This window comes from Macrobrachium rosenbergii, chromosome 53, assembly GCF_040412425.1.
Source record: "Macrobrachium rosenbergii isolate ZJJX-2024 chromosome 53, ASM4041242v1, whole genome shotgun sequence".
Classification (NCBI taxonomy): domain Eukaryota; kingdom Metazoa; phylum Arthropoda; class Malacostraca; order Decapoda; family Palaemonidae; genus Macrobrachium; species Macrobrachium rosenbergii.
Window position 1 is genome coordinate 52402310 of NC_089793.1, and position 15990 is coordinate 52418299.

The following is a 15990-nucleotide window of genomic DNA, read 5'->3' on the forward strand; positions in this document are numbered from 1 at the left end:
CAAAGTTAATGCTTACCGGTTGGCCAACCACCTTGTTTAAAAGTTAAACGGCAGCTTCCAGCTGCGCTGCAGCGTATTCCTATGTAAAGACCTCAGGTTTGTATAGTTAGGAAAAATACAAATTACTTTAAAAATTTGTCATTTTACATTTAAATGGCGTCCTTTTGCTCACTAGTGTGACGTACTTTCTAAGATGTCTAATCAATTGTAACGTAAGAGTCAGTGAAACTTTTTTGCCAAAGATGGTCTTTGGTGCTGAATGAGTTAAAGTCTAGAAAGTCTCCAATTCCTTCAGTCATGATTTCATGAGGCCCATTTGCTTTCTCTTGTTAGTGAGCTTTGAGAGAGAGAGAGAGAGAGAGAGAGAGAGAGAGAGAGAGAGAGAGAGAGAGAGAGAGAGAGAGAGACTCGAGAACTTTCTCCCAAGTCCTTTTTTGTGTCCAAGATTAATTTGTGTGACGTTTTGGAAACTCTCCTAAATCTTTATGTACCAGTAAACAAAGAATGTCAGTGGGAGAGATTGAAGTTATAACAGCTCTAGATATTTATCGAGGCTTTTTACTGATTATTTCAGCAAACGTTAAGCGGATGGATGAACTCTTAAAGGTGTTCAGTAGGCAGACAGTTGTCGAATGCCATATAGGCCTAATATATGTCTGAGAAGACTCAGACACTCCGGGGTCATTTGTGACTCCTACAGAAGAGTCTCTGGAACACAGGGCACCAGAGAAGGCTCTAAGGTGGTGTCAAAATCAGTTCTTTAGGCCGGGCCCCTATTTTGAGGGGGACACTAAATATAAAAAAAAAGTATAAATTTTTATTTATAATAATTTGATTGTAATGATTTGTTTGTTGGTAAATAAAAGTGTGTTTGTAATAATTTGATTTTATTGGTTGTTTCCTTAAATGTACAAGGCATTAATTCATTATAAATATTATACAGTTACTGCATTTTCATTACTAATATTATACAATTTTAATGTATTTCATACAATAATGCAAAAGAGACATTGTAATATGACTAAAGCAAATGCCTATACAATAGGATATACAGTAATCTGAAGTCTATATATAACTGAAAATTAATCACTGTAATCTATATATAATTGGAATTAATCTCATATTACATAAAATAAGCCATTAATACTTAAAATATAAAACCACAAGTCAAAGATTTAATTATATTTATTTTTAAAGACGTATATAATTATAATTATTTTTTAAAATGTCATTATATTTACATATAAAGATGTAATTATATTTAAAGATATACTTGCAAAGATGTAATTGTAATAACAAAGCCCTCTTTTAAACCCTCTAATTCTTTGCGCTTTCTTGGATATGCTTGTCACTACAAAGCCTTAGACCTTAATGGAAGAATGCAAAGTAACACAGTATCTTAACAATTTACAAAGCAAGTCCTGTTTCAACACTTCTGACTGGTTAGCTTCAAACAGAATACAGGCAGTCCCCGGTTTACAACGGGTCCGGCTTACGACGTTCCGAGGTTACGACGCTTTTCAAATATATTCATCAGAAATTATTTCCCGGTTTACGACGCATGTTCCGGGGTTACGACGCGTCGTACGCCGATCTGACGAAAGAAATATGGCTCCAAAACGGCAGAATAATCATAATTTGGAGTTTTTTTTTATGAAAAACTCAATAAAAATGCAGTTTACATCGTTTTCAATGCACCCAAAGCATTAAAAGTAAGGTTTTCTTATGATTTTTGACGATTTTCGACGATTTTTCGGTTTATGACGATTTACGGTTTACGACGCGGCGTAAAAACGGAACCCCCGTCATAAACCGGGGACTGCCTGTACAGTAATACAACAGTTTAGTTAGTCCACTGTGTCCAGTGGGCTAATACAGAGTATTAGGATTTACTACTGCTCTATCACATTCTTTGTAGAATACTAAAACAGAGAACATATCCAAAAGTAGTCAAATAAAACTGCACCTAATTATCATTGAAGTTTAATGAAAAATCAGTCTTTTTATTTCCTATATGCATGACATTTCATGGAAATATTCAAGCTTACAACTACATATACAAGTGCATATGCATAATGCTGAATAACATAAGGAAAATTGTCACCCAATGCCAAAACTAATTTTTTATTTAGAAATCATACAAAAAGTACATGGGAACATGAACAGTGAAATGAACACCACAAATTTTCTTAACCTAGTATTGAACAGTGTTCAATGAGTACAACTGTAAAAAAATAAAAAACTAAATTAATTTATTTTACCTTTGTATAAAGGTTATATATTCATTTCACATCAAATTCACTATGGTCAAAATATTCTGGTTTTGCCTTGACTTCTAAGAAAGGATCTGTAAATAAAGAGCCATCATCCGTGTTTTCAGTGAGATCCCCCTCCAAATTCTCCTTCTTTTCTTTAACAGCAATGATAACAATTTTTCCGCTTCAATTTTCACAGGATGTTCTATGTACAATACTCAGTCCTAGTGAGAATCTCATGTAATTTTCTTCAATTTGGAATACTCTTGAATAAAATACCACCGGTAAAGAATGCCCTCAACAGCACTGTCTATAACACAGAATCAGAATAACTTCCCTGTAAAAACTAATGGGGTACTAAAAATATAAATCTGGTTTTTCCTTTTTACAGTCCCTTAGGTTGCTGTTGTTTTTTTATAGATTTTGCAGATAAGTTCACAATAATATCTCCACATCCAGTGCAACTTACTTTGGGGTGCAAAAAATTAACAAATCTGTCAGTGCAACTGAACATCATCTCTGGTGAATAACTTTGCTTGTGCATTCTGACACTTGAAAACACTATTTTGGTATTCAGAACCAATGACTCTGTTGTGGAGATTACAAGACAAAAATATAACATGCAGTGTAAAATAATATCTATCATCCATAAGTCCTCACATATGTTGTGAATCTACAAGTAAAAAAGTGTTTTAACACTCTATGAAAGAATGACATTTTTCTTCGAAATTAACACATTCATTCTAAGATGGACCTAATAAAAAAAAATTACTTGGGGACCAAGTGCACATACAGTTATGACTTCTTTGTAGTTTGAGTTTTCACACACTTTTGAGACATCTTGATTCCAAATACTTGTATCTCTTTGGCGTTCATGAGATATGAATGGCTTCTCCTCAATATCTGTTCTCATAAGGTTTGTGAGAGCAGAGGAATACTAAAAACCTTTCTGGCATTCAGTACATTTAATTGCCCTCTAAATATTATGAATTTTCATGTGTAATCTCAAAGTATTTGAAACTGTCTAACATTTTTGACATTAGGACTGGAGAATGTCCTCTTTCTGCAATGATTTCCAATGCGTACTTTGAGAATTTCAGAATTAGAAAAACTACTCGCACAAAGATCAAGTACACAGTTTCTGTCTACTATGAATTCTTGTGTGTTTTGAGATGCCTTGAACCAGAAAAACTTCTTTGACAGAGCAAGTGAATGGTTTCTATCCTGTATGAATTCTCATGTGTGTTTTGAGATTACTTTGTTGAGAAAAACTTCTTTCACATACAGAGCAAGTATATGGTTTCTCTCCTGTGTGAGTTCTCATGTGCGCTTTGAGATCACTTTGATGAGAAAAACTTCTTTGACATACAGAGCAAGTATATGGTTTCTCTCCTGTGTGAGTTCTCATGTGTCTTTTGAGACTACTTGATTCAGAAAAACATCTTTGACATACAGAGCAAGTGTATGGTTTCTCTCCTGTATGAGTCGTCATGTGTTTTGTGAGATGACTTGATTCAGAAAAACTTCTCTGACATACAGAGCAAGTGAATGGTTTCTCTCCTGTATGAGTTCTCATGTGTCTTTTGAGATCATTTTGACGAGAAAAACTTTTTTGACATACAGAACAAGTGAATGGTTTCTCTCCTGTATGAGTTCTCATGTGTTTTGTGAGATCTCCTGTTTCAGAAAAACTTCTCTGACATACAGAGCAAGTGAATGGTTTCTCCCCTGTATGAGTTCTCATGTGGGATTTCAGGTGGTACATCTGTGAAAACGTCTTATGGCATTCAGCACAAGTTATTCGCTTCCCTGCTGTGTTGCTAGTCTTCGAAAACACTTCCAATGTTTTGTAATTATTCTTATCAGTCTCACTGGACAAATTATCGTTAAGTAATATTCCACATGATACGAAAGTTATGTGAGAATCCTCTGCTCCATCCAAATAGCTATTGTCTTCTGCGATAATCTTCTTTCCGCTTTCTTCATCACAGCATGGAGAATCGTCATCGTACTTCATAGACCGAGATGAACAGCTCATATCGATCTCATTATGGTCAAAATATTTTGGTTCTTCCTTGATTTCTACGAAAGGATCTACAAATAAAGAGCCTTCTGGTTCTGCCTTGACTTCTAAGAGAGGATCTGCAAATACAGAGCCTTCATCTGTGTTTCCAGTAGGATCCTCCTCCAAATTATCCTTCTCCTCTTTGATTAACGGCATTTTCACAGGATGTTCTAATGTACAAAACTCAATCCTAGTCAGGATCTGATGAAATTTTCCTCTGTTTGGGAAACTCTGAAATAAAATAAAAATCTGAGAAAAAAACCATGTTCTGAATAGCACCATTCATAACAAACACAGAATGAGAAATTCAAAATCATTTCAGATGTTACTGTATGTTCTTTTTTCAACTCTAAAGTTGTTGTTGTTGTAGTTGTTGTGGTTCCCCAGACTCTGTTATGCCAGGAAGCCTGCACCGCGCAAGAAGGACACCACGCTTACTGGATCTGACCATAACTGTGTGGTAGTGTGGATGTTGTGTTGTTGTCTAAGGGCTGCCAAGTTAGGGCAATCTACTAAGAGATGTGTAATTGTGTGGGGACTAACTTGGCAGAGTGGACATATGTCTGTTTGGGTGTTGTCTATGCGGCGTTTGTAGGTGTTTAGTGATTGGTGATGACCACAGCGAAGTCGAGTCAGGTGTACTCTCCCCAATCTTGAGAGCTGAGTTTCTGTGCTGCTTATGTTGGGTGGGGGGGTGCCGAGTATTTTGTTGTTGGGAAGGTTATTAAGTGCTTGTCTGGTGAGGTGAGTGTGGATGTGCTTTTTGTTTTGTGTGATGTTTGTGTTTGGTGGTATAGAATTCAAGATATTTGTATAGTGTCTGTGTGGTGTATTCGCTATTTGCCTGTGTGTTGGAGGGTGGTCGTGAAGGTAATAGCATGGGCTGTTTGTGTTGTTTATGACTGATGCCAAGAATTGTATGCCTCTCATGTCTAAGTGTTGCCTGATGGTGAGAATCTTGGTTTCGGCGTGTAAGTGTTCTATTGGTGTGGATTGTGTACTGCCAAGGATGATTCTAAGAGCTGTGTTTTGTATTATTTGTAGTTTGTTTAGTTGTGTGTTGGATATGGCAGGGTGCCAGGCTGGGCTGGCGTAGTTTATTATGGAGCGGATGTATTGTTTGTATACTGTGATGAGCGTTTCTCTTTGTTGTCCAAATGTTGTGCCTGTTAGTGATCTTAGTGCATTTAGTCTAGGTCTGCATTTCTTGATGATGTTACTGACATGTGGAGCAAATGACACTGAAGTGTTGTATGTGACTCCTAGGATTTTTGTTTCGTGTGTGTGTGGAATTGTGGTGTTGTTCAGCAATGCTGTGGGTCTGTACCGATGTTCTTTGTTGTGACTAGTGAGTAGTGTACTTGTGGATTTTGTTGGTGCTACCTGTAATCTGTTTTGTGTGAGCCAGTTTTCAAGTTGTGTTATGTAAGTCTGTACTTGTGTGGAGCATACGTTTTTGTCTGCATGTATTGATATGATTGTTAGATCGTCTGCATATGAGGAGATGTATATGTTGTTAGGTGGTGCTGGTATGTCATGCATGAATAGGTTAAAAAGTGTTGGGCTTAGGACGGAGCCTTGTGGGACGCCGTTCGGGAAGTTTCTGATTTTGGATGACTCGCCATTGTAGTGTACAAATGCTTGTCTGTCTGTCAAGTAACTGGCGAGCCAGCGTTTGGTGTTGTTGTGTAGAGTGGTGTTGTAAACTTTGTTGATGAGAAGTGGTCTAGAGATGGCGTCAAAGGCTTTACTTATGTCTATTGTGATTAGCAGTGTTCTTTGCGGTGGGCGTCTGGAGTTAATGCCATCTTGTATTTTTTGTGTGAGGTTGGTGAGTAGTGTTGTTGTGGGAGTGGTGTGGTCTGTAGCCATGTTGAGTGGGTGACAGTGGTATGTGTGGTGTGGTTTTGCGTAAGATGAGGCGTTCTACTACTTTTGATGGTGTGCAGAGTAAAGTTATAGGTCTGTATGAAGCTGCTTGTGTAGGTGTTTTGTTTGGTTTTAGAAGTGCTATTATTTGGAAACCACTGAGGCTCATTTCCGGGAGCTAAACCACACACACATAACATCATCACAGACACTAAACAATACAACAATACAATTCAACGACATAATAAACAATGCAGACAAAAGAAACGTTCCTAAAGGCAACAGAAAACACTACAACCCAAACTTCACGCCTGACATGAACAGACTCATAACAGAACGAAACAATTTAAGAAATACACCAACCCCCCACACACAAATCACAACAAATCGCATACATGATTTAAACACAGAAATAAACACCAAATCAACTCAAAAACAGACAGAGAACTGGCAAACTTTTCAAGGTACACTAGACTACAGAACCAACCCATCCAAACTACACAGAACTATCAACAGTCTCATCAATTCAAACAGTGGGAACACTCAAAGTCACGCCAATCACCACATCTGACAAGATCCCTTCACGCAAACAACAAGCCAACATCTTAATAAACCACTACGCAAAAATCAGCCACCTACGCAAATACAAAGAAGACGGACACATCTACAGACGCAAACAACAGTTCCCATTAGATTACACAGTAATACTAGCCACAACAGAAGACACTGCTAGAATCATTAAACAACTTAAAAACTCTGCAGCCATGGGCATCGATAACACTTCAAACATTCACTTAAAACATCTAGGTCCCCATGGCGCACAAACACTGGCAAACATAGCCAACTATTCATACGCACACTGCATTATACCACACATTTGGAAACTGGGGAAAATAATAGCACTTCAACTCTAAAGTAAGAATCCTTTGGGAAAACAAATATCACAATGCAATGATCATTTGGACACAATTTGTTTCTAGTAATAAAACAGGCTTTGTATTCAGGCCAAAGTTGGTTGACAATTCAACCAGCTTCTGCCTTTACCACAAATTCCCGACTTATTGTAATTTTGGCAATCAAATGAACACCGTAACTTCCTCAATGAGTTGTGAATACGATAAATCAATTTACAGAAGAATGGCTTTTTCTTATATGGATTACATGAGGATTTTGAGTTGGTTCTAATGAAAAGGCTACTTGGACACCCAGTACATATAAATAATTTCTATCTAGTATGAGTTTTCATGTGCCTTTTGAAAACATGGGATAGAGAAAAACTCCTTCGGCATAAGTGAATGGCTTCTCTCCAGTATGGGCTCTCATAAGTACTTTGACAGAAGAATGATAGAAATCTTTTTGGCATTCAGTGCAAGCGAAAGGCCTCTCTCCAGCATGAATTTTCATGTGTAATTTCAGGCTATTCAAATGAGTATAACTTTTTAGACATTCAGAACAAATGAATGGCTTCTCTCCAGTATGATTTCTGATATGTATTTTGAGACTTCCAGAATGGAAAAAACTACAAGGACATTAAGAGCAAGTGAATGGTTTCTCTCCTGTATGAATTCTAATGTGGATTCGGAGATTTCTTGAAAGGGTAAAGCTTCTTTGATATACGAGAGAAGTAAATGGTTTCCCCTCCTGTGACATACAGAGCAAGTGAATGGTTTCTCCTCAGTACGAATTCTCATGCGAGTGCTGAGATGATTTAAGTGAGTAAAAGTACTCTGGCGTTCAGTGGAAGTATATGGTCTCTCTCCAGTATGAATTTTCATGTGGACTCTGAGATGACTCAATGAGAAAAAGTACTTTGACATTCTGCACAAGTTATTGGTTTGCCCACCATGTTGGTTTTCCATAAAAAAAAATATCCAGATTTTTGTCATTGCTCTTACATTACAAGATGATTTCTTACGAAATACTTTTCTGCAAAAAGTGATACTAAAAATTTTCAAATTAATTTGTACCTTTCCTAACATACAAACCTGAAGGTCTTCACATATGGGATATTACTTGCAGCGCGAGCTGGGAATAGCCATTCAACTTTTAAACAAGGTAGTTAACTACCAATGGTAGCAGTGGGAGTCCCGCTCACCAAGCCAGTATGCACTCACTTTGCCTTTCTGCCCAGGTATCAGAATGAGGGTTGGGTTGAGGTGGGCCAGTCATGTAAAGACCTTTAGGTTTGTATGTTAGGAAAAATACAAATTTGAAAATTCGTAGCTTGTTCCTACACGAATACCAACCTCTGGTCTTTACATATGGAGACTTGCTTCTTGTGGGAGGAGTCTTGAGTAAATCTCTGAACCGACTGGTAGTCTGACTCACCTGGGCCTCTCTTCCTGGTCATGTAGAGCAGAGGAAGGAGTCCCATTCCTCTGACCTGTTGAACATATGGGATGTTCAACTGTCAGACATCTGGGCCTTTTGAATTAAAGAGTTTGTTTCACTGATTCAAAAAGGGCTTGGATGAACCCATAGTGTCAGAGACAACAAAAGGTTTATAAAACAAACAGGTTTGTTGTATTGTCAGCCCCTCTCTCCCCTTGCTAGAGAAAGGGGGAGGACTTGTGCCTAACAATCTTTAGATTTTAGGCAGGATACTCAGTTATGTAGGCTCACCTGCATGACAATTGACCAGCACATGACGGTTGGCCAATTGTCTCTCTTCTGTGAAAGGGGAAAGGTAAAAGAGAAAAGGGAGTAGGCCAGTCAATCACTCACCTTCTCTCTTTGTCGCTGTACACCTTGGGCAAGATGCTATCTGTCCCCTAGGGGAGCTGGGTGAGCCACACAACTTGTTGAATAACCACCACAGGCCACAAGGGGCTGTGGACAATGTCCTGAAGGCAGAGGGAAATGAATGTGGATTGTCGAGACCACATTCCCGACCTTAAAACCTGTAGAACAGACAGGTTCTTCCGGAGTGCAAGGGACGGACCAATGTCCCTAACCTTGTGAGGTCTTACTCAGAACATACTCCTATCTACCTCATCGGACGTTGAGTACGCTCACTTGATTGCCTCAAGAAGCCAGAAAGAAATTGTGTTCTTGAACACTTCTTTCTTCGTTGAACCAGGATTAACTGAGAGTCATCAACACTCAGACCTGAGATGTAGAGTCCTCTTAGGATAGTACCGCAGCACTCTAATTGTACGCTAGTATCTCGTCCCGATCACTACTAACAAACTCCTTTAGAAAGGAGACTGAAAGGGACTCGAATTAGGTGTCAGGGACTGACAGATTCTGAGTCTTCGCTACGAATTCTGGGACAAACTTAAGGATGACATATCCCATCTCCTCGAGTGATAGCATCGAAGACTGTGTAGCTCACCAACTCTCTTGCCAATGCCAGGACAAGCAGGAGCACAGTAATGAGGGTCAGTCCCTGTCCAGTGACTCATGTAAGGGAGGTCAACACTGTTTGAAGCTTCATCAGCATGTAGATCTCCCACAAGGAAGGGAGATCAATGCCCTTCAAGAGAAGCGCTTGGCCAAGGTAAGTAGAACATAAGGGATGTTCAACTGTCCTATTTAGCCCAACAAGCTGAGATGAAGAGAAGCTTCTCTTGGGGAAGAGGAACGAGGAAGTCCACTGCCTGTTGAAGATTAGCTCCTATCGACGGGATCCCGTCGATGACACCAACAACAGGGGACAGTCCATTTCCCCTGGTACCCAGCCGCAGAAGATACAAAGGTATTTAGATATCTCTGTCATTGTGCAACGAGAAAAACCTCCCGCTAACACAAGATGCTGGATAGTCTCCAGGAGTGATGTGACAGAACTTTTTCTACAGTCTAGTGATACTTCTTTACGAGCAGCTGGTATAGCAGTTGTGTCGATGGGAAATCTCTCTTGGTACCTTAGACAGTAGAGCTAGCAGGTCTGGGCAAGGGGAAATCTCTCTCGGTACCTTGAACACTAGAGCTAGCAGGTCTGGATATCACTCAGAATGTGGCCACTTGGGAACCACCAGGGTCATCCTGTGATTCGGGGTGATCATGACCCAGTTGATTACCCGACGAATCAGACAAAGCAGAGGAAAGGAGTAGGCCTCGAGATTGCGGCATGGCTGTCAGAAGGCGTCTCCTATCACCGCCCATGGTTCTGGAATGAAAGAACATAACACCAGCAGCTTCTCTTGTGTTGGGTTGCAAAGAGATCTATCATTGGGAGGTCCCAAAGACTGGATAATCTTCCGCATGTCTGGGTGTAGGGGCCATGTCCCTATCACCTGACCTCGGCGACTGAGCTTCTCTGCCGCTATGTTCAGGTTCCTGTGAATGTGCCTGACTAACAGCTCTACTGAGTGTGCTACCGCCACTCATACTTACACCACCCACAAGTGGAGCTGAAGGGAAACCACTCTCCAGCCCCCCCTCGTTGACATATGCCACGCTCATGGTATTGTTGCTCATCAACACCACAGAGTGCCCCATCACTCAATCCTGAAACTCTTGTCGGGCTAAAATGCAGCCTTGAGTTTCAGAATATTGATGTGGAAGTGTCTGTTGTTCTAGTTCCACACACCTAAAGCCAGTAACTCTTCCAGGTGTGTGCCCTATCCCTCAGTGGATGCATCCAAAACAGATGCATCTCAGGAGGGGGTGTGCCTGATGGCACTGCTCTTATGAGGTACTTGTCGTCTAGCCACCAGGCTAGTTCTTCCTTACTGCCTTCATTTCCCAATGAAAGAAACGAAGGTGAAGCAGCCCACGAGGGACCAACTTCTCTAAGGATGACTGGTGACTGAGAACGACTCGTCACTGCCAAGCTGGTTGTTCCTATCGAGACAGGGATAACTTTGCTGCCACTCTGAACTTCCTAACATGCAAGTGAGCAGTAGACTATCTGCTGCCGTATCTATTCAGCAGGCCTTGATACTGTACCCTCTGCTTGGGTGAGAGATCGGACTTCTTGAAATTGAATGGGACTGCCAGGTCGCAACAAATTTCAAGAAGTCGGTCTCTGTCCCGAACCAACTGGTGGATGGGTATTCAAAAATATGCATCGTTAAGTCAAATGAAAGCATGAAGTCAGACTTCCTGATGACATCGAGTACTGACTGTACCATTTCCATTTCGAACCGAGTCTGGTGAATGAATCGGTTCAGGGGAGGAAAGACTATGGCAGGTCTCTAGCCACCCGTTGTCTTCTCTACGAGAAAGAGACGACCGTAAAACTCCCGGAGACTGATCTGCCACAACTTCTACAGTGCCTTCTTCAGCATCACCTTCACCTCTTCCCAAAGGTGATAGAAATTAATTTCTCGCTATAATGTGGTTCGGATTCCACAATAAGCTGTAGGTCCCGTTGCTAAGTAACCAATTGGTTCTTAGCCACGTAAAATAAGTCTAATCCTTCGGGCCAGCCCTAGGAGAGCTGTTAATCAGCTCAGTGGTCTGGTAAAACTAAGGTATACTTAACTTCGGTATAGGAATTATCATCACATTTCGCCATTCATCCGGAAACAAGTTTCAGAGTCATAAATGATTGTAAAATTTTAATAAGTATATGATTTTACCAAAGGTGGTAGGTGGTAAATCATTTCAAAGTAAATATAACCACCTTCAAGAGCAGATTTATTACTGTTCAAGAGATCATGTTCCAACTCTTCCATACTGAATTTCTTATTATAATATACGGTATATATATATCTTCCTTTATCTCAAAATTAAGTATTATAGATTCTGCTTTATTCTTTATTTTTTTAAATGTTTGTCCAAATTTTGGTCACTACTTAAGGCAAAACTTTCCTCAAGTATGTTACTAATTTCGAAGGGATCTAAAATTTTTTGGCCATTATTTAATGTAGCTTCTCTGGGTGGTCTAATGTTTGTTCCATTTATTTCTGGAATTTTTCCCATGCTTTTTGAAAGGATGTTTTGCTTGTTATTTCTCATAAACAGGACCTCCAAGATATTTTATCTTTTATGACTTCCTTTCTAAATTTGGTTGTTTTATTATATATAGGTTTTAATGCATCTATTTCTAATAATATAACTGTCATTTTTAATAGGTTTTCTTCTAGGAATGGTTTTGATTTGTTTATTTTTTTGAATCTTCCGTTTAGAGTTTCTAACCTTCTTGTTAGAAAGTGTTTTTCTCGTACTAATTCAGACAGATCATTTGACCACCAGGGGACTTTCATGTTTTTTATTATGGGGTTTTGAATGAGGAACAGCTTTGTCTGCTGCCATTTTAATGAAAGCTACAATGAATTCGTTCGTCTCATTGTGATTTCTCAAATAATCATTTGGCGGTATATTTCTGGTATGCAAGTTAAAAATGTCCCAATCTGCTTTTTTCACGTTTATAATGTGGAAAGTATGATTACGGTTTATTATTTAATAAGGATATTTTTATGGGAAAATGATCACGTGAGTAGGAATCATCACGAGTATTCCAATCTAGTTTGTCAACTATATTTGTTGAACAAAGGGTGACGACATCTATTGAGGAAAATGTTCAACGGGTTTTGGAACAACACGTATTTACTTTGTTGTTACTCAGACAAGAGATTATTAGTGTTCATTAAGTTTTCTATTTTTTCTCCATTTTTATCTGGTGTAATATTGTTATAGTCCCATATTGGATTATGTGCATTGAAATCACCTACAATTGATATGGGATTCTTAAATTCTTTTATAATTTTTTTTAATGTTTAAATCATACTTTTTATTAGGCTGGTTGTATAAGTTAATATCACATATATTTTCTATTTTCACCGTTATTGCTGAAATTTATAATTCAGTGTAATCTGTATCTACTTGTCATATATTATTTTATTATGGACACACACTACTGTTCCTAAATGATTTTCATTTTTGATGTTGTGGCTACTAGATATTTAACTTTATTTGGAACAAGTTTCCCTGTGTGTTGTTTACAAATAAACATTGGTTCGTGTTCCGCTAATAAGTCGTTGAACTTCTCCTACGTGATTCTCGTTAATAATCCATTTATATTCCACTGAATTACATACCAATTGAATGGGGTCATATGCGGGTGGTCAGATTATTCTAAATAATAAAAGTTGATGTTTTCTTAAGTTTGTTATAAATTAATTTGCATTTTTGTAGGTCTCGATTAATTTTTTGTTATAGTTTGAATCTAACTTTCATTACCTGTTACATTTTTACTATCTTGATTTAATTTATCCATTTTGATTTTCCTTAGAATATTATCTACAACACTGATATGTCTTTCTCTGTAATGTTCCAAGTGCTCAATACACAAGCAACCTTCTTCTTGAGATCTGATGTTTGTTTTTTCTTTATTCCTATACCTCATGAGATTTCTTAGAGTGCTGGTTAGGCTTTTTTAATTATAGTTTTATTTTTGCTTTAAAGTATTTACTGCAACCACTTGAATCTTCATGTTCACCAGTTTGTTGTTTTTTCTTGATTTTTTTGTGGCGCCTATAATTGGTGAGGGGTGAATTTCTTTGCTTTAATTGTAGTTATCTATATTTTGGTTTTCCATTTCATATTAATTTTGTGATTCTGCTCTTAGAGGCACTATTATTACTTCTGGAGACAGTGGAATGTTTGATTTAGTGTTCTGTTTCTGAATTTTAGCTTTTGGTGAGATTGGTGGGTTATTTATTGTTTTAGAGCTTAGTTTGGTGGAGTTAGGTGGTGTCTCATCTAATTTAGTTGCCTCTTCTGAGTTGTGTTATCTTTTATCACATTCCTGTGGTTTTAATTCTTCTTCATCTTCCCCATGTCATTATTCGTTTCGAATTCTGGTAAAGAGGTAAATCGATTGTCCACTGAGATAATGGCATTGATTTCTGAAATTTCCTTGGAAGAGTTCTTTTCATCATGTATTTTTTTGTGGTGGTATTTCTTTATTTCTGTTATCATTCATTCCAGTTCTGGTACTGTTTGACTTTGAAGTATCTGCATACCTAAATTTCTCAGCCGGGCCAATCAGTCCTCTCACTCTCAGCTCTAACTTAGCTTCCCTGATCGACATTCCAGTTCGTTCTTGTAATAATTTAAGTTCAGTATTGTAGACATAGAACGCACCTACTTGAGATCGAGCATGATGCTCTAGTCCACAATTTACGCATTTTGGTTGGCCACAGTCCCAGCGTGTTTTATGGTCCCGCGAACTGCAAAAGGCACAACCGGGAATATTTCTGCATTTAATGGCTGTATGACCATATTTGCAACAGTCCTTGCATTGCATGGGTTTGGGAACATGAGGTCTTAATTCCCTATTTAATCCCAATATTTTAATTTTCAAGGGCAAGGTTTGGCCACTGAACTTTATCTTTGCAGAAAATTTCTGCATTTAATGGCTGTATGAACATATTTGCAACAGTTCTTGCATTGCATGGGTTTGGGAACATGAGGTCTTAATTCCCTATTTAATCCCAATATTTTAATTTTCAAGGGCAAGGTTTGGCCACTGAACTTTATCTTTGCTATTTGGATTGTTTTACTTTTGTCTTTCCTGCTTGGGACCTCATATATTTCACAGTCTTCAACGTTGTTATATCTTTTCTTTAATGAATCTAGTAACATTAATTTGTCTATAATTTCATCATCTAGATTTGACACTACTACTGTGCCTTGTAACTATTCATGGTATCATCCCTTGTAACACTTATATTTATGTTATCTACATTTTCAATGGTCTGGTAATTTTCTGATTGGTTTCTGGTTGTTGTTTCAACCAACCATTCCCTTTTTTTAATTTGTCTTATGCTCATCTCTTGTGATGGGCATCGATTCAACAAGTAATTTTATCATTTTAATAACGATATGTCTTGTTATGCTTGCAAATTCAAAAACCTCGACCAGTTTGATTCTCCAGAGAGAATCACAGTGAGTCAAGGTTGGGTCATGATGATATCTACTCCTTTTAGGTTTATTTTATCGTATGGTATTAAGGTTTTAATACCACCCTGACTTTCATGAACTGAGTTTTCCTGTGAACAGTCCATTGCCATGCCAGAAGTCGTAGGGAGGTTTGTTTGTTTCGCCATAGAACGAATATTATAAATTTCATCCAGGATGAGGTCCCTTTCACCAGGGAGGCCCTACTGGGGAGGAACAATACTGTTACACACAGTGGTAACTGCCCTGGGATCCTCACCTGGATACACCCACAGTGCCTTGAGGGTCATCAGTCTGTCGAGATTGGACCCAGCACTGAGGGCATGGCTTAACATAAATATTTCCCACTCACCTGACCTAGTTTGGGAGCGGCATGCAATCCAACTCTACCCTTTTAAAAGCAGTGAATTCAGTAATCCAACACCACGCCAAAGTCGTCAACGAAAGAGGAAGAAGGGAAGGGGAAAATTTATATGAAGAGGAGGAGTAAAGGAGTTAAAGGTTCCAATATTCAGTTGAATCCACAGCAGAGAGAGTAGGCAAAAAAGAGCATACTCTCCCTGCAATGGATCCCTAAGCCGTCTCCCCCCCCCTTCATCAAGGGATTGGGACCAGGGGGCTTAATACCTGTAGAACCAACAGGTTCTTCCGGAATGTGAGGGACAGACCAATGTCCCTAACGGCGTGAGGTTTTACTCGGAATGTACTCCCATCTACTTGGTCAGATGTATAGTATATTCAATTGATGTTTCACAAAGCCAGAAAGAAACTGTGTTCTTGAACACTTCTTTCTGGGTTGAGCCAGTACTAACAAAGAGTTGACACTCTTGAGATAATCAAGTCCTCTTAAGATAGTACACAGTCATCAGTATCTCATCAGATCTCATTCACTACCAACCAGGTCCTTAGGGAGGGGACTTGAATGGGACTCAAATCTGGTGGCAGGGTTTC

The 15990-nt window shown here is 38.7% G+C and overlaps 1 protein-coding gene across 2 annotated transcripts in view; it reads right to left on the reverse strand.

The window, feature by feature from the left end:
- Positions 1-1517: 1517 nt before the first annotated feature.
- Positions 1518-15990, reverse strand: part of LOC136834468 (zinc finger protein OZF-like) — a 55738-nt gene continuing 41265 nt past the window's right edge. For both annotated transcript variants that reach the window (XM_067097073.1, XM_067097074.1), the window contains one exon: positions 1518-4551. In XM_067097073.1, coding sequence (XP_066953174.1) covers positions 3475-4551 — 1077 coding nt within the window. In that variant the 3' untranslated portion in view covers positions 1518-3474. The remainder of the gene's footprint in view (positions 4552-15990) is intronic.